At 26.3% G+C, this 20,116-nt stretch overlaps 1 protein-coding gene across 2 annotated transcripts in view; it reads left to right on the top strand.

Annotated features, from left to right (window-relative positions):
• Nucleotides 1-20,116, top strand: part of LOC100168829 (regulator of G-protein signaling 17) — a 30,182-nt gene that overhangs the window by 6,623 nt on the left and 3,443 nt on the right. The window contains exons 2-8 of one of the 2 annotated variants that reach the window (XM_001951374.5): nucleotides 11,878-12,110; nucleotides 14,256-14,276; nucleotides 15,492-15,503; nucleotides 15,984-16,064; nucleotides 16,451-16,512; nucleotides 17,904-18,070; nucleotides 18,785-19,046. In XM_001951374.5, the coding sequence (XP_001951409.1) occupies nucleotides 11,878-12,110; nucleotides 14,256-14,276; nucleotides 15,492-15,503; nucleotides 15,984-16,064; nucleotides 16,451-16,512; nucleotides 17,904-18,070; nucleotides 18,785-19,021 (813 nt within the window). In that variant the 3' untranslated portion in view covers nucleotides 19,022-19,046. Of the gene's footprint in view, nucleotides 1-11,877; nucleotides 12,111-14,234; nucleotides 14,277-15,491; nucleotides 15,504-15,983; nucleotides 16,065-16,450; nucleotides 16,513-17,903; nucleotides 18,071-18,784; nucleotides 19,047-20,116 lie in introns of both variants that reach the window. The other variant, XM_008187638.3, reaches the window with a different exon arrangement.

Raw genomic sequence — 20,116 nt, 5'->3', positions numbered from 1 at the left:
TTAAAAATTAATATTTATTAAAATAATCTAGTACAACGTGTTCTAAAAATAAATTATTCATAATTAGGATAACGCACAAGTTTAATTTAATTTAATGTATACGGTGTTGTTATTTTAATGGTAAATATTCGATTTCTTGTCAAGTATCAATGTTTTTGGAAATCATTTTTTTTTTTAATTTGAAGTAATAAAAAAATAACGATTTTTAAAAAACTTTATATTTATTATAATTATTATTATTTAATGTATGTAACAAAAGTTACTTTTCTGACTCCATTTCATGTTCATAATTTTTAAAGTTACTGTTATTATAGCTAAATATTACCTATATTGGATGATTTGTTGATTGTGTTAAAGTAGGGGGTAGGTAGTAATATAGATAATAGTTTCTATAGCTACAACGTACCACAAAATATGGGATATACCATATGCTTATAATTAAGCATATTTTATAAACAATTAATCTGAATATAATAGTTAAATCTTAAATTACATTTTAGAAATGTTATTGTATTGATGTATCAAACTATTAATTTCTATTAATTGCTTGACGTATTTAAAACGTATCGTAAAGTTTACTAGCTTATAGGGTAAAGTTATTAACAGTGATACACAAAGAGTTTTTAATCGGGAACATTCATTAAAAGGGAAAGATAGGATGTCATGTTTCTGTTTAAAATTATTGTGTATTATACTATGGTAAATTTTTTTTAACATAAACATATTTGGTTTAAATACTTGTCATTTGATTATCTAAAATTTAAGGATTAGAGTATATATATTATAGTGTTATAATATTACGTAAATTATTTTTAATTCAAAATATTATTAAAATCTGAGTGTAATATTGTAATTTAATGATTATTTATAAACATGAATTAATAACGCATTTTATAATAGAGTGTTACTATATTAGTTAGATTATTCTACATAAATTAACTATATTTTGATTTACATAATATATAAGTATATGATTCCAGACTGCATGTCAAAACAATTGGTTTGGGACTTAATATCAAAAATAATTTTATGCATTTATATTTAAATTTTCACTCAAGAGTCACGAAGTTAGAAGTTTTCTTAACTATAATTTAATTATTCTTTGAATTTATTTTCATTGGAGACATTAAATATATAAATTTTATAAATTTTTACATTGCCAAAACATAGTTGCCATTGAATAACATTAAATAACAGAAAAATCTTTCAAGAATTCGTTTCGCTATAACACGGTAATAGTAACACAATAGTCGTATTCCTTCGTAATTTTATATTTTGTTTAAACACCGTTCACTAGATTTTGAAAATAAATATGTATTTATCGGTTGTAAATGTGTTCGATTATAATATATTGCACGCCGTCATATATACTAATAATTAGCGCACCCTAGAATAAACACAAAGTAAATCGTCTGGAAATCCAATAGAGAAGAAAAGAGAAATCATCTAGAGGTAATGGTATAGGTTATGTCATGGGTAAATATCGAAATCGGGAAAACCTTAGAAATTAAAGAGCAAAATATGAACTGTATGGAACTTGGGAAAAACGTCATATTTTGATTTTTTCCCGGGCAAACCTATAGTTGTGACCAACATATCACTTGGGTCAAACCGTATCAAATTTATATTTACAGTAAGTACCATATTTTTTTTAATATTAGGTACATAAATATTATGAATTATTATATTAATTTGAAAAATTAAAAAAAAAATTATAGAAATTCACAAAATAATAATTATTAAATAAATTTCATAAGTAGTACATAATAGTACATTTTAATAATAAAAAAAAATAAAAAATATTTTTTTGTGGTTGGTATTTATATTTTATAAAAACATTTTAATTATTTATTTACATCAAAATAATATTATTATATACTTTTTTTTATAATACTGAGAAATATTTAATGTATAGTTGCTGGTTTTCCCAAATAATATTGATCCCAACTAGGTTTGCCTGGGAAAAAGTCGTAGTATGACTTTTGTCTAAGTACCGTGAACGATTTTTGCGTTTTGACCTGGAATTTTTGAGGTTTGACCGATTTCGACTTTTTCCCGTAATGTATATATATTTCAATTTCAATAAAACCTCGATTGTTCATTTCGCACTTGCTATAGCTCAGAGGTACTGTATACACACACACACACACACACACACACACACACCCACCCCGGTATTTGTGTGCACGCGTGCGTACGTGTGTGTGATATAATATGATAGCCTTGTGTCAGTGGGGTGCGAGGCGTTTGGCGTACGTGTTATATCGGTACGTAGTGTGGATCGGCGTAGATGGCATAGAGGGTGTAAAAGGACTTATACTTGACACACCAGAGTCCAGTGACCGTCGCACACACTGCATATTGTTATACGTTTATGTATTATTATTATTTACAGTTCACATATAGGTACAACGCCGTTGTTCGGAAGCGTTTTTGGGAACCCCCGCGGAAGTGCCCGCTATATACATATAGGTGGGTATAGTAAATAACCGGGTTATGTTGTGGGCAGGTACGCCCGGGGCGGTACTGGGTCCCCGGCATATTGATTGGGGGCCCGGTGGGTGCGCGCGCGCGCCGATCACTGTTGTACGGTCATTCACTAAACGTCGGCTGGGCAGCTACCACCGCGGCTGCCAACGCCGCCACCGTCGTCGTTGTCGTTTCCCTCGAATTGACGAGGCACACCCGACTACTCCACGGAATCAACGAATATGCTTAACAAATTTTCAGTGGTTCCCAATAAATCGGATGAAAAACCAAAAATTCCCCGAATCTCATTCGAACAGCACGACGGGATCGAGTATTTGACTTTACGTTTCGTCGTTCTGCGAAACAACTAAAATTATTGTACTATTTCTAATATACTGATACTAGTTGCATGTTTTTTTTTTTTTAATCAAACCTATCACATAATATTAAACTATTTCAGTATAATATCCACAATATCCATATGAATATTTAATATGTCTTCTCTAATAACGATCGAGGAAACTTGCGAGTCATGAAAAACCTATTTAGGAGACATTGTTATCGATACTACATCTGCGAAAATGGCATTGTCAATAAGGTCTCATTGAGTATACACTACGTATCAACGTAGGTTTTTTTTTATTAGTGCCCGATTTTAGGGGATGTTGTAGGGGCACCAAGTTTCCAATGTAGTGGGGTGCCTGCGTGAAACGATTCGCCTGCAGTGTTGCCAGTCGTGCGGCGGACAAATACTCTTTAGCCGTACGGTGTTCTATGGCGTGATGGATAATGGTTTGATAATCCCATACTCACAAATCGATTTCAATTACCGTTGATTTGATAACCACTAATTTAAATTGAATTTTTCAGATTTATTGTAATTACGATAATTGTAAAATTTAATTTCGCAACTCATGAAAAAAACACATTTGTATTGTAGTGAAAGGGGTTTTATTATGGCATGTTTATACCCGTGTATGTCCGATATGTGTTCAGTCACTGTTATATATATGTTGGTATGGTTAAGATATGAGGGCGATATGTATAGGCAATTTCGGTACATAAGTGTGTGTAGATACTCGACTTTTACCAACGACTAATAATAAATAGACAAATGTGTGTCCTCATTTTTTCTGAACTCAATCTATAATATTATGGGTACTAAGGGTACTTGGTGTACTAACACATAATTAATTGCAATATTATTCTTAATTATTATTAGTAATACTGATGACTCCTTACTTACGACAGTATCAGAACCTAATGTTTTATATATTCAGTAAACACTTATTTCACCATCAAGGCATCAACAATGGCTTCAGATGTCAAATACAATGCCGACAGGCAGGTGGTATTTTGCTATTTATACTAATTCCTCGTGTAATAATATCTATTAACTCGCAATAGTAAATTATAGTTATTAGTATAGTAACATAGTATTTTTGATTTCAGTAATTTAAATTAAAAATGCATTAAAAAAAAACTAACTATTTTCTATTAACGTAATAATAATAATATTATATCTCACTTATATATTTTTAGTAAGATGTAAAAATATATTAAATATTGTAATTAAAATAAAATAATTTAAGTTCCGATAAACTAGATATTTTAAAATAAAATCATTAAATGCATACAAAATTAATTTCAACCCCAATTTAATTTTGTCATGAACATTTTGAAAGAAAGACCAGAAACTTGCTTAAAATGTAAATATAAAAAAAATGTCAGGAAATATATTTTAATACATTCATTACTGGTTGTATATTTATACACTCTTAACAAAATGCTTTTAACTATCAATACAACATTAAACTCAATCTAGAAGTTCGTACTGTGTTAGAACTAAGAAAGAAGTAGCATTAAAACTCAAAAATAAGGTTATTAAAATATGTTTATTTGATTACTATATTTTGTTATTATAATATTGCCATGCTTCATCCCTCGTGGATAGAATCGAACTTTTGTATTCAGGCTTTAAATTTAAGTTTATGAATGTGAATTATTTTTAAGATTTTTTTGAAATAATATATTGTATAGTAGACATTGGTTAATATGAGTCTACATTCCATTTTTAGAGCACTTATTACTTCTAGTGTTTCCAGACTTACTGAACAAAACCACATAATTGTAAAACCAATAAATATTACGCTTCAATTAGACTATGACTCAATTAATAGGCATGAGTTTTTAATTATTTTTTTCTGTTAAACTTTTTTGAGGCACTAAGAACATATTATTCCAAGATAGTGCCAGTAACCGAACAGTTCATCAAAAGTGACTATTATTTAAAAAAGACAATCCGTAAAAACAGTTTATTGTTGAAATTCATAATTCATCGAAAATACAGTTAGTCAAATAATACTAATTTTTTGTTTGTTTTGAAATTCCAAGTTGTTCAGTTGTCATCATTCAATATATAATAATTTAAAACTATTTCCTTATAATCCAATTTACATAGATAGTAGATACGGTTATAATAGTGGCACGTCGTCGCGGTCGTGTTATATATATTTTTAACTAACTGCGCTGTTCGTGTATTATAATGACATAATTATATCAATTTAAAAACATTTTTTTTTTTTTTTTTTTTTTTTTAATTAAGTGTGTTGACATTACACAAAACAATTATACTATATTAATTTAAAACTTGTGTATAAAAATGTACGTATATAATTTTAACAACAACTTTAATTAATAAAAATTATTTTTTTTATGACTTAATTTTATATAATTTAATTTTAGTGCATTAAATAAAAACCTTAATATTTGAAATGAAGTACATTATTATTATTGATAAAAAGAAAAATACTTTGACAACAAATATTATTGACGAATTATTATCGTAAATTTATTTTAGCACTTTGAAGCTAGTCTGTGCAGTACTTAGCTCATTTTTGATTTCTTTAAAACTAATTGTATGCAAAGACCATCGATAATTTCACAACTTATAAAAGAATATTGAATCTAGCAATCGGGTTTTGAAAAAATGTCAGTTAACATGGTTGTCACTGAGCTTAAGAAATTAGCTTATGGAGAATGTCAAGAATAATTTTTCGAATAGTATTGGAAATTCAAAATGTATTTATTAATTTAGTGATGTATTTGATAAATCATACAATGCAGACATTTCGTATTATAAAAATTAAAAAAGTGTCAACCTCAATAGAAGGTACTATGATTATTCCATTCCATTTTTATATTATTGTATATTATATAATACTAATTTAGGGGAGGCTTGAGTTTATTTTTAGGTGGTTAAGCTCCCTGCTTTATAATAGATGTAATATGTATACATTTTAAAAAGGTGGGCAAGTGGGTGTTACTCTGCTGTACAGTAGGTTAAAAGCGGGTCACTGTAATGGATTGTGTTAAATTTGAATTCAATGATATAATATCATTGTATAAGAAAAACGTTTCTGATCGAAGACGGTCACTCAGCCTATGATATAATAATATATTACTAAGTATATTTAATGATATTATTGTGAATAAAGTAATTTATTTACCTTTTTCCGTAGAACCTTGTTTTAAATATTAAATTCATATTCAGGGGCGGTTCCAGGGGGGGGGGCTAGGGGCCGCGGCCCCCACCCAAGGCCCAAAACCCGTATTTATAAAGATATATTTACTATAATATATTTCTAAAAATTTTTGTTTTGTATTTGTTATTACAAATTTTGTGAAAATTATAACTATTAGGCCCCCCCCAACCAAGTCTCTGGAACCGCCGCTGTTCATATTCTTAGGTATAAGAACTGAACATTTTATTAATTTTTAATTGCAAAATCATTTTTTAATTTTAAACTTTTACACATATTTTCAAAATTTGAACTTTAAATGCTTTAAAAAAAATTTTTTAATGTATTTTTAATATTTTTAACTGCTATTGTAACATTATGTCAGGAGCCTTGTATTACCCTTTCATGCTTTTTGGCTCTACAAATAAAATTTTATTGATATTTAAAGAAAAAAAAGAAAAAAAGTTGAAATTTGAATTGTCTGTAAACATCTCAAAAAGAGTCAAATTATTTTAAAAATTTTATGGTGTATAGAAAATTAGAAAATAAACATTCAGTGAAATTGTCATGTACCTATCTACAGTTAATCTGTTTTGAATTACTGTTTGTATTAATGTTGTAAAAATATAAACTTCAAACGCTCATAAAAATTAAATTAAACTTTTTGTAGGCATTTTTTTTTTTTGATGAAGGTATACAAACTTATGAGTAATGCCTTTGTAACAATACATTAGGAGCCTTGTATTTTAATTTTAAGTTTTTTACCTAACAAATAAAATTTTATTGGTATTCATAAAAAAAATACTAATAAATTTGGAAACTGAAAATGTCCATAAACAGTTAAAAAAAAATCAACATATTTTGAAAATTCGATTGTGTATAGAAAATTGTAATATGTAACAGTCATTTGTTTCAGTTACATCAAAAACCAAAGTAGATTTTTTCAAAAACCGATTTTGCGTAAAAATTACAGTTTTTCCTTAATTTTTAAGTTGTTTTTCCCGGTGCTTTTGAAAATAATTGGTCATTTTACTGAGAATTAATTTTCACCTCCCCAATGCACCAGCTAGATTCAATTTTCCATCGACCATGATACTGAAATTAAAAATTGAAGCATTTTTTCGACCACTTATCATGTGCACAAACACAAAAAAAAATTAAAAAACATACGTCTTTGTAAAATTAATACATTTATAGCTCCGCTCAGAATCTAAAATGACTAATTGAGAATTAGGTATACTTTATAATTTAATTATTTAACATTAATATTTAAGTATAAAAATTGATTTAAAACTATGTGAATAATCGTGTAAGACTACGAAGTACGAGTTTAGGTTACATATATATTATCTATAGATAAGTGCATTATTTATATATTATATATATTACTATATTAGTATTTAAGTAACTCTAAGTAATAACTAAGTATTATAATATTATAGTTTACTATTTTACATTAATTTATTGCCTATTTCATAGAAATATTTCTAATTTCTGTGAGGAGCAGAAAAGTTATTTGTTTTAAAATTATGTGTGTGCTTTTATTTGGTTTTATTTAAGATTGTATTTTTGAGTAAAAGAAGTTCTTCAAAAGTTTCATAAAGTTTTTATATCGATTGCAAGTTGATGGTACGGACTATGGAGACTGTGTTTGAGAAGGCCATATTAGATATTTCCTAGTTGCTGTAGCCCTAAACATATTCTATTTTGGAATATAAAATTATAAATAGAGATTGCCGTAAAACAAGTAAATTATCTACAAAAATAATAAAGAATTTCTAAGAAAAAAGGGAATTTACCAAGTATGCCTAACTCCTTTTTTTTGTTATTATGCATTAATAATGCATATTATTAAAAATATGATATTTGGAATTATAAATACCTATACTTTAATACAATATTTTAAAATGTACCACTTAAGGAGTGATATATGTCGACACAAATGTCTATCTTTCAAATCAGAAATACGCTTTTAAATGTATAAAAATTATTACTCAAGCATAAAATAATTAATATTTAATATTCAATATTTAAATAAAACTGATTCACGATCAAAATAAAACCATGAAAACAATAAGACTTTCACTTTTACTTAATTAAACCTGTGTCGGTTTGGCTCAAGGGTGTAAGTGAGCAACCAGGACATTTCCCAGTGACCTGAGTTGTTCAAATAAAGATTGACCCGCTTGACCAGAAATTTCGTAATTTTTATGTTGATGAATTAAATGTTGATTCTATAATTGTTTGAAACTATAAACAATATAGTATAATGTGCTTTGAAAAATAAGCATAAAATATGAAAAATAGTAGGTTATTTTATAAAAAAAATACTATTTTTAATTGGTGTGCTAAAAATTTGTCAATCAATTAGTGTACTCAACTGATTAGTGATGACAAATAATTATCTTAGAAGTCTAAATGTTAAACTTCAAACCATACTAAAATCGTAATTTTGATGATGGTTTAATTCTCAAAAATTGTATTTTAATATAAAAATTACAAAAAACTGCTAAAAATGAGATTTTAATTTCTAACGATTGTTTATCACCATAGAAACAAATAAAAATAACGAATTTTGTTATTTCGTTGTAATTCATAATATTAATTCAACTTACAGGCTATAATAAAATAAAATATCTAGACTGATAAACCGTTTCCGCTTAGAATCATTTTTCGTATACAATGATATGATATCATTGAATTCAAATTTAATACCATACAGTGACCCACTTGCAACCTACTGTACAGTAGAGCGACATCCACTTACCCACTTTTTTTCTAGTGCTTTTTACGATGTTCACTTTAACAGACATTTGATCTATGTCTAGCAAAATTCAATTACACAAATTTTAATTAGCATTTTTCTTCTTTTTGTGGTAGGTATTTTTTTGCATTTTTCTTATTATAAGTCTGACGAAGTTAAAATTACCATTATATAAATTTGAATTGCTAAAAATAAAGCCATTTAGCATTTGTTAATTGAATTATTAGTAGGCCACGTAAAACTGTCTTACTCAGGGGCATAGATTTCGAATTAGTAAAACTATTTTTTGTAAACATCCATTATAAATGTATAGTATACTTATTCAGAGTTAAGGCTATATCTTAGTGCAATATACTAATACACAATCATTGAATCATCTTATAGTATCACTCATTTATCTACAAGAAAAATGTGTATGACTTATTGACTTGTCTCTGGACTACTATTACTGTATATTAATCTGTGACAGCGTGTAATGAATGAACTTAACACAAGTTCTTAGTTATTAACATCAATAAGAAATTACTTATTAATATGGTACCTATTTTACTATGAAAAATCTAAAACAGAAAATAAAAATAAACTAAACAACTTAATAGATTTATGTCAAATTGTACTAGCTTGTATTAAAAAAAAAAAAAAATCAACTATTTATTACTATATATTTACATACATTTTCTTCTGAAAAACTTTGATGGTTCGGACTTCGTATTTTGGTGTCCATAAAGACGTAGTATTGGTACTTTTATGAAGGTAAATTAACTTGCCATACCAAATATTCGATCAAGTATTTAGCGATATTGATAAATATCGCTGATAATAAAGCCCATTAAAAATAATTTTAAACATAACATCGACAATGCGCCGTCTTCACAAACTGTTATCGATTTATACCGTTAATACAAATATCATACATAAAACTAACAGATAAATTGAAAATTAAATACAAAAAAGCAAAAAGGTAACTAAGTAAAAAGGCAAAAAAAATAGTTATCTATTATCTTCGATATTAAATGAAACACATTTTATACAAACATTATTTTTCTATTATTATTAAAAAAAATATTTTTGCCTTAAAATTCGAGCCTTCGACTAATAATTATAGTAATAATATAATGGTTACATTTATTTTTCAAAACATTGTCAACTAAAATAATTTATTATTAGAGATGTGACGTTGTTTCAAATTTTGTATATCGTTATGACTAAGATAACTTTAAGTACCTACTAATAAGTAGGTAGCAGTAATTATTTACGATGACTATACTTTTTATAAAAGTACTGTTTATTATCAATTTTAATCAGCGGATTTCACAAGAGGTAGATAGATAGATAACTTGATAAATCAAAAATGATATTACTTGTTTTGAAAATGATTGTAAGCAATATTAATATATTAGCATTTATAATTTTATATAAATTGTTTCAATAATAATAGTGCTTGACTATATTATAAATATACATAATATTTTTTTTTTTTTTGAACTTGAGCCCGGCAACTATGGCTATTATTATCTATACGTAGGGATTATGGACTATGGATGGTAGGGTTGGTAGAGTTGGTAGGTTGTTACGGTAGGTAAGCAACACGTGCATGTGTGGCAAGGTTTTTGCTACTACGAACCCAGGTGGATCCGAGAACTAGTATAGTAGCTGGTGACTGAGCCAACGCGCCGCGCCAAGCCACATAATGTATTATTATAGTATGATATGTGTTTAAGCATACCTCTATTATAAACTATTATCATAAGTCTTAATGTTATACATAATGTTTAATAACTTGGAATCTACTCGTTCGAATTTTAATTATATACATCAAAATGCTCAACAATATCAACTGCTAAATTTTTACAGTAAAAAATGGGAAATGAGCTCTCATTTGAAAAACCCAAGTTTGTATCATCCACAGGACATTCCTTAAGAAGAACAAAAAAATCTCAAAAATGTAAAACATGGTATTTAAGTAGGTATATTTAAAAATTCCAAAAATCAGATTTTGATCTACATTATTAAAGAAAAAAAAAGGTTCATTGGTGAATGAGATAGATACTTATAGAAAAGATACTTTAAATTATACAAAAAAAAAAACTCAAAAAAGTATAGAGAAAATATGAAACTTATTTTAAAATATCACTTAGAATAATTGAGTATTTAGTATTATTAACACATCATAGTTATATGTATTAATCAGTAACCTTGGTAAACTGACTAATTATATATATATATAAATATATAGGTAACGTTAATTATTTAAAAGTAACATTTATAACTTGGGTATATAGATTTTTTAAGAATTCAATAAGGTTATTTTAGTAATGTCATTGATTATTCATAAGTCAATGTTAGTATATTCTTTTCCTATTTAATAAAATCATTAAAATAGCTAAAGGTAGATAGAAAGCATGAGGTTGGATTTGGTCAAAGTGTTTACATTACGTGACCAAACAATCAATCAAGATCCATTAGCTTAGCTTTTAGTAATGTATTCTACCCTTGAGGAAAAAAATACAATGCTTTTAATTTAGCATTATAGTGAAAAAAGGAAACTGAAGTTATTAGTCACGTACTCACGTATATTTCAAAGGGTAACTTAATTGAATAATCAATTTCATTATTAAAACACTTTGGCTACAACCAGTGTAACCACATATAGTATTTTTAAGGCTATTTAAATATTTTTAAGTTGCTTTTACACTTATTAATTATTATAATGTGTTTAAAAATTACTGTAAAATAGTAAATTACCTATAAAATCTAAAAGTTGAATATATTATATTTTAGGTTTGAAGAAGAATTATCAATAGTTAACAATGATAATATGTTGTATTTTGCTAATTGTAATTTATTTTGTTCTTTATTTAATGAATTATATTTATTTAAAACAAGTTTTTAACTAGGTAGTAAATGTTTATTAGGTATATATTAGTATATCACAATTAATTGGTTTTTTCCATCGTCTATATATTTCTCATTTTTTTCTTGCATACCTCTTGCCTAATTTAATAATTTCTGGCAGAACATGTGATTTATGTGAAACAGAAAAAAAATATCGTCGTATATAAAAAATATATTTTATACATGTATAGATGCATTATTTTTAATATGGTATTTTTCCTTGTATAGATGAGTGTGCTTGTGCCGATTGAAAGGGGCGATCCAGTTGGATCACAGGGTGGGTCGCCACCGTGCACAGCCAGGCACAGGTTCACTCCTCCTGGAAATCCCAGTACACCGACAGACCCACTGCCTGTGCCTCCGGACGTTGCCGAACCGAACGCGGCCATTGAAACGCAAGTGACGAGCGCTCATAAGCATCCATGCATATCTTGTTGGTGTTGTTGTTGTGGATGCTCTTGGTAAGAATATATATTTTCATATTATTTTTCAAACACTATAGTAATATTCAATAGTCGTTGTAGAATAAAAATTAAATAAAAAGTTATATACTATTTTGTATACGTTTATATGGCAAAATGTGGACTACTAATTAAATTTTTTTTTTTCTACAATTATGTGTGATCTTAGTTTAACTTAGTACTATGATTGCCTTCTGTGACGTTAGGTACTCTGAATTTCAATTAATTTATTATACGTAATATATTAATACTGCAGTCAACACTTCATTCTGGTTCATTGTGTTTGAATAAACTTTTTTGTCAACCTTCAACAGATTTAAATAGGCAAACAATTATTTCATAACATTTTAATTTTTAATAGAAGAGTTGTTAATTTTATCTCCTCCATAAACCTGTTCAAATATTATACAATTTTGATTCCATTTTATTAATTAAAAACACAATATATTATATATATAATACAATATAATACAAACGTTCGATAAATATTACGCGTACGAAGCAGTGGTTATCATAATAACTTGGCTGATCAATCATTATGGGGTGGTTGATTGTATCAACTATACAAATTAATGTTACTTTTATAACTTCGATATAAAATAAAAATAACTAAAGTGAAATTTCTATTGGTTTTTATTTTATTATTATTTTTTTATTGATCTTAAGCATCGGAAACTATAGACATCGGGATTTTGTAAGAGGTTACGGTTGGTTGAGGAAACGTGTATATGGGGCGAGGAATCATCACTTAAAACCCCGGTGGTCACCCGTCCGTGAACTAGTGACGTCGGCCGATGCTTGACCTCAGAACATGTTAGTGACTGAGGCCAACCGGCAACCATCGAGCCCCTTATTTTATTTTATAATATTAATAATATTCTTATAGCTAAATGTGTAATATTTAAAAAAAAAAAAATTGACAAAATATATAATTGATTTATCACATTATATAAAAATTAACTATAGTCATGTTTTATTTAAATATTTATCAAAATTCTTAAATAATAAAAACAATTATAATAAAATTACACACAAATATTGTTTTATTTGCTGTTTACACTATTTGATATTCTATATTACCCGTAATATCTACATTAAAGTAATTCCTTTATAGTTTATTAAAAGTGATATTTGTTAACTGTTAACATCAACAAATTTATTTAAATTCTGTTAAGCTATAATTATTCAATAAAAAATATATTTTAATATAATATATTATATGCTAATTGGCAAAGTGATTGAAATAACGAGTATCGCGATACTCAGACGCGTCCACGGTCATTAATTGTGGTATCTATTATTCAAAGATTAAAATGCATTGTTGTATTTAATTTGTTAGCTGTTAACAAAAATTAAACGTCTGTTTTTAATTATTGTTGATATAATTTCAATTCACAAATAGAGGTTTCACTTTAATATAATATATGTATAGTATATACATTAATAACTAATAGTTGTATGTATACATTTTAGCTAGTTAATTTATTTTTAATTGATAAACCAATGTTTTTAAGTAAAAATAAAGTAAAAATATAAGCAATACTAATTTACATTAATTTATTATTATAATATATAATATAATACAATTATAGTACATACATATTGAGAACATGATTAAACTTTTTCATAAAGAAAGTTGTTGCTTTATTTTATGTTATGATATTTCAGCCATGAAATTATATTATGTATCAATAATTATTTAAATGGCACGAATAAGTAGCATAGGGCAATTATGTGTCGTTTCCGCTTGAATTCCCAGGTGATCACTCATCTGGGAAAAGGCAATTGAGGGCACATATTGCTTGACACCATTAGAACACTGTCGTCGTTTCTCCACGACAAGCTAATAAAAAAAAAGTTTAATATTATATGTTTTGTGCATAAAAATAAAAATTTTAGTACCTATATCGAATTAATATTTTATGTAAAGACATATTATACATGAATGTGTATAATATATATTTTTAGTTGGCAATTTAAAGCACACATATAATAATAATCTATATAAATATATAACATTAAAATAATAAATGCTATAACATATTTGAATTAAGTTCTAAAAGATATTTTTATGTTTTTTTTTATTTAAAACTTATTTTAATTGATTTATTTGTGTACAATCAGTGTTTATTTGCATGCGTACAGGAGTAGGATATGCAAGTTATGGTAAGTAAAAACCAATTTATTCATTAACTGTATAAACAATTTTTATTTTAAACTATAATAAAATTATGTATGTAATAATATTGGAGTGTTAATTTTATATTTAAATATAAAATTAATCTTCATGTATACTTAATATCTGTATCTAAACTCTCGTTTGTGATATTTCTGAGAAATTCCAGACAATTTACAAGAATAATAGAAAATTACATTTTTAACATAGTCTTTGGTATTTTTCAATAATTCCACTATTAATCCACGAGTGTAGGTGCCTATTTGTATGTGCCATAAATATGACACATAAATATTTATTATGTTCGATGGTATTTTTACTAACAATTCATATTATATTACCATTATAACATAATAAAAATTAATAATAGATTATTAACAAACCCTAAATCTCCATGACACAAACTATGCAACGGGCTCTGAAAACTTTATCCGTTACCATTAGTATGCATCTACGTCAGCGTATAAAGACCTACTCACTAAATCATCATCCCGCATCCGTAATTAGTTAAATAACTTATCAAAATATATTACAAAATTATAAATTGTTTAATATAAGGACGAATTTAGATGTTAGATTTTAAATTTATACAAATACAAAAAACCATTAATTAATTTAATATTTTAATCATTGATTGATAATAAATTATTTTTTGAGATATTAAAATATGAGCATATAGTATATTTTAAAACTAAAAAATTGAATAACACTAAAAAAAATTATAAACAACATTAATATCAATATGAATTTCGTTTTTTATATTTATAATTTAATAGTATAGTAATCAAACTTAACAAAAATATAAGGTTTAATTTCATAACTATAATACACACATCAACTGTGTAAGAATTAATTTTAATGGTTATTACTTTCAAAATTATTACAAGAAGATAATCAAAATTATGTTTGCATTTATTATTTATACCATTTATCACCTAGTCTAATTAATTATTATTAACCTGTATTTATATCGTATTTAAAATGTGATACATTAATTAATAGTTATGTGACTTTGAAAAGCTTAATATTTTAATAAATGCATTAAATATAATATAATATTGTTTATCATTTTTATTCCTTAGATAAAATTAATCATTCATACTGATTTTTTAAAAATAATATTTTAGAGCTTTTAAAAAATAATTTTAGTACTTATTTCTAACATACGGTTTGTTGCTTTTTATTTTGAATTTTCACGCATACAGGGATCGTTTTTGGTAAGTATTATGTATTAATAAAGAAAAATTATATCTAAAATTATAAATGAAATTTAAGAGTAAAATACCAAAATTATTATGGTATATTCTTGATTATGTGCTGTATTAATATATAACAATTTAAATTAAAAAATATTTTCAATTCTTGTCCATTACAGTCTTTCTTCCTAACAATTGTATACAATATAATTTATACGTATAAGTTATAATATAGATATTATATTCATAGTTATACATTTATGTATATAACTTATGTCTTATAATAACAATTCAAACTAAACATTTTAAACCGATTTGAAAATTGTAATGTATTTTTACATAGATATTAGTATTTATTAATACACCACGCACTAATTTATTCAGACATATATAATATAATTATGATTATTGATCTGTAATAAAATATCGGATGTATTCTGATAAACTCAACACGGAAAATAATATGTTGAGTTAACAATACTTACCTATGTATTCTTTCAGTTTCCCATTAAAAGGTCATCCCCCCAAAACAAACGGAAACGGGTCTAGCGGTGGCATAATCGAAAATCCCGTAGAGCTAAGGTAAGTTTATGTAAATCGTAAATGTATATACGTATACAGCTATACAAAATAATATTGTATAGCAGATATTAGTTACAAAAGTTAGTAACAGATTTAAACTGTCATTATTTTGATTTACATTTGTTGTTATTTATAGACACATTTATAACAATTATGTTTTTTTAAGAATTATTATATATATTAGGTTTTGGATCTAAAATATTCACAAATTTAAATTGTTTAAAATATTGAAGGCATATAAAGAGATTCGCATATTTTTACCAAACTAATAGACGCTTCGAGACAATCGTCTCCTTTTATGTCATATTTTCAATTTTTTATTTTTCATTTCATACTACCTATCAACTACCTATGTTAACAATTTTTAATTAGTATAATCTTTACAGGCCTCCGTTGGACGAAATACGAAGTTGGAGCAAATCATTTGACCGACTTCTAAAGTGTCCTGGTAATTAAACTGATGTTATATAATGTAATAATTATTAGTAAATATAATATAATATTAAAGTGTGATTAGTATTCTTATGCATACATAAATACACATTCACCAGTATCGAATTAATACATTTCTCACGAATATAATGTAAGTTGTTTAAAGTACTCATCAAAGTTTTCTTACCTATTCATCAATACTACAATTTCACTATTTAAGTATAAATTAATATGAAAACTGAAAGAAATATTTATAAAAATTGGGTAAGTGGATGCACTCTGCTGTACAGTAGGTTACAAGTGGGTCACTGTAATGTATGGTGTTAAATTTGAATTCAATGATATAATATCATTGTATAAGAAAACCGATTCTGAGCGAAAACGGTCAGTCAGCCTATGATATTACCAAGTATATTTGATGATAATTATTGTGAATAAAGTAATTTATATAGGTATAACCTATTTAAGTTAGGGGACGTAATGCTAACGCAGTCCTCCCTCCGGTTCTCGATGCCATGGGAAAAAAACCTATTTAAGTGGAACCTTGTTTTAAATTTTCAATCCTTAGCTATAAAAGTTGAACATTTTATAAATTTTTAACTACAAAATAATTATTGAATTTTAAATATAATTTTTTAAATGTGATACATTTTGTCAAAATCTGAACCTTGAATGCTTATAAAAAAAAAAATGGAAACTGAAAATGTCCGTAAATAGCTCAAAATAAGTCAAAATATTTGGAAAATGTTATGGTGTTTAGAAAATGGTAATATAAACAACCAATAGAAATGTAATGTATCTACGGTCATTTGTTTAAGAGTTGCACCAAAAACAAAAATCGATTTTTTCGAAAACAGATTTTGCGTAAAAATTCCCGGTTTTCCTTAATTTTTCTTTTTTTTTTAAGGGTGCTTTTGAAAACTGCTGGGAAATTTTTACTTTTGACCCCTAAAGTACCAACTAGATTTACTTTTCTATCAAAAAAGATACTGTTGAAGAAATCCAAGCTTTTTTACTGTTCCAAACCGAACCTAAATGATGATAAAAAAAAATAATAAAAAAAATACACAAACCATTGGAAAATCAATACATTCATCGCTCCGCTCAGAAAAAATGTTCAATAATAGGTTAAATTTGGATAATATTTTCAGTATTGGAACTAAAAAAAAAAAACCAAGGTAAAGGAAAACCTGTATCTTCCTTATCTCCAGTAAATATTCTACTGACGTCTGACACACATATACACATTTTATATAAAGCATAATATAATAATAATAATTATTATTATTATATTGTTATATATTATAATTATAAATTATAATTATATCTTTATTTTATAATTGTGCTAAAATAGTATAACATATCAATTATCATTATTTATTATTATTCTTATTTTTATTTACGCAGCGGGAAAAAAGATATTTCGTGATTTCTTACGATGCGAATACAGCGAAGAGAACATATTGTTCTGGATGGCAGTAGAAGAGTTAAAAAAAGAATCGAATCCTGATGTAATAGAAGAAAAAGCTCGGTTCATTTACGAAGATTACATTTCGATTCTATCTCCTAAAGAAGTAAGTGTTTATATTTCGGTATTTTTGGAGGTACTTACCTATATTGTAAATTGTAGTTGTATTACAGCAGGCAAGAGCTATTATTTGTTTACATTTTAAGGTACTTACATATTATTATCCTGAGTACCTGCTTCAATTGAGAATTTACTGGACTACCAAATACCACAGTAAATTGTATTTTAAGTATTATTTGAATTAACATTGGTTTTTCATTTTTTTTAAATTAATATAAATATATAATAACTAACATACTAATACGTAAATAATAGTATACCTATAGTCTATACTATATAATTACTTAGAATATGTGTAATATATAAACAAAATCAATTGAAGAAAATTGAGTATAATAAATGCTAGGAAATCTATTTAATTCAATTATGATTTATGAGACACATAAAAAATGTCTAATATACAAACCAAAATAAATAATTATTAACTATATCTATAGGTAAAAATTGTATTCTAATAACTATTATATTAATTGTATACCTGTTATTTCATTGGGTACTTATTTATGTAAATGAGTCTTACTGTATTTTCCCCTCAAAACAAAATTGTATTTTATGTTTATGAAAAGAATTTTGGAGAGTAGAAATATATACATAGCCAGTGGAAGGTAAATTCTCAATCAATACAGGTATTCCGGATTATACGTAAGTACCAATTTTAATTTTAGTTTTATTTAAAAAATGTATTATTTATTTTAATTAGGTGAGTTTAGACTCTCGTGTTCGTGATATCGTCAATAAGAACATCAATCAACCATCATCTCATATGTTCGATGAAGCTCAGCTACAAATTTACACGCTTATGCATAGGGATTCTTATCCAAGATTTATTAACTCATCGCAGTACAAAAAATTAGCCAAACTTGAAAATGGAGCTACCGGTAATGCTCCAAACAGTGGCCAACAAACCCCAACCAAACGCAAACAGAGCAATATATGAAAAATAAATTTGGATAATTTTTCAGGTACTTATATAATGTCAACAAATTTCCCATTTTTAGTTTCAACACTTACTTCAAAAATATATTCATTTGAATAAATAATTATTATAATAAGCATGTGAAATAATTTAAGATGTTTTAATGATAGACAAATTAGTTTTTGCGGCATACTGTAGTGCTATCTCTGTTCTTCTCTGTCTATCTCTGTTTATTTCAAATCTGAGGTTGAATACTTTTGATGATGCAACATTTGATACATTTGAATGTACCTACAGTAATTTTAATCATTGTGCAGTGGTTTATGTCGATCAATTGTATTTTAATGTTAGAAGCTATAGGAAGTATATATTATAATCGAACCATAGTGAAGTTTGGATTGTATTGACGATTTAAATAGTTTGATTTAAGTTTCTACTTCAATACTCCAAGTAGTGTGAGATAATATTTGTAATAATGTAAAAACTTTATTAGAAGATATTTTAAGAGTTTTTATGCGTGAAAGCTATGCGAGCCTAGAATTGAATATTCAAATGTGATGCCTAGTAGGTATTTGTACACATTTTTTATTAGGTACCTATATTTCTATTTTTTTTACCTATTTTTCAACTATTTTTATTCTTCTATGTTTAACTCCTTCGTATAAATGTTGATTTTTTAGACTAAAACCAGTTTTTTCGGACCGATTTACTAAATGTATAGTCATCTCTTGAATAAGCGTTTGTATTTTTTTTGATATTTTTACTTCTACGTAAGAAGTTAGCATCGTTGAAAATAGTATGTTTTTAAATATTATTCATAGTAAACCAAAAAAACATTTTGGTTACCACTGTCCACTAATTTCGTAATATAACTTTAATAAAAATGTCAATACAAAATCACAGTCTATCATGCATTAATTGGTTGAATATTATTATTGATGAAGTTTAAACCAAAATGTATGTTAAAATTAGCAAAGGGGATTTGATACCGTGATTTTCTGTTTTTTGTCTAACACACGCGCTAAATAGTATTTTAGACGTGTTTTTTTGCCAAACATTCCAATTGATCTATTGAAGCGATAAAAATTCTGAAAACAGATTTGAATTTGTCGTCAA

Source organism: Acyrthosiphon pisum, chromosome A1, assembly GCF_005508785.2.
Source record: "Acyrthosiphon pisum isolate AL4f chromosome A1, pea_aphid_22Mar2018_4r6ur, whole genome shotgun sequence".
Lineage (NCBI taxonomy): Eukaryota > Metazoa > Arthropoda > Insecta > Hemiptera > Aphididae > Acyrthosiphon > Acyrthosiphon pisum.
Note: the sequence above shows the minus strand (reverse complement) of the source record. Positions and strands in the feature narration are given on the sequence as shown.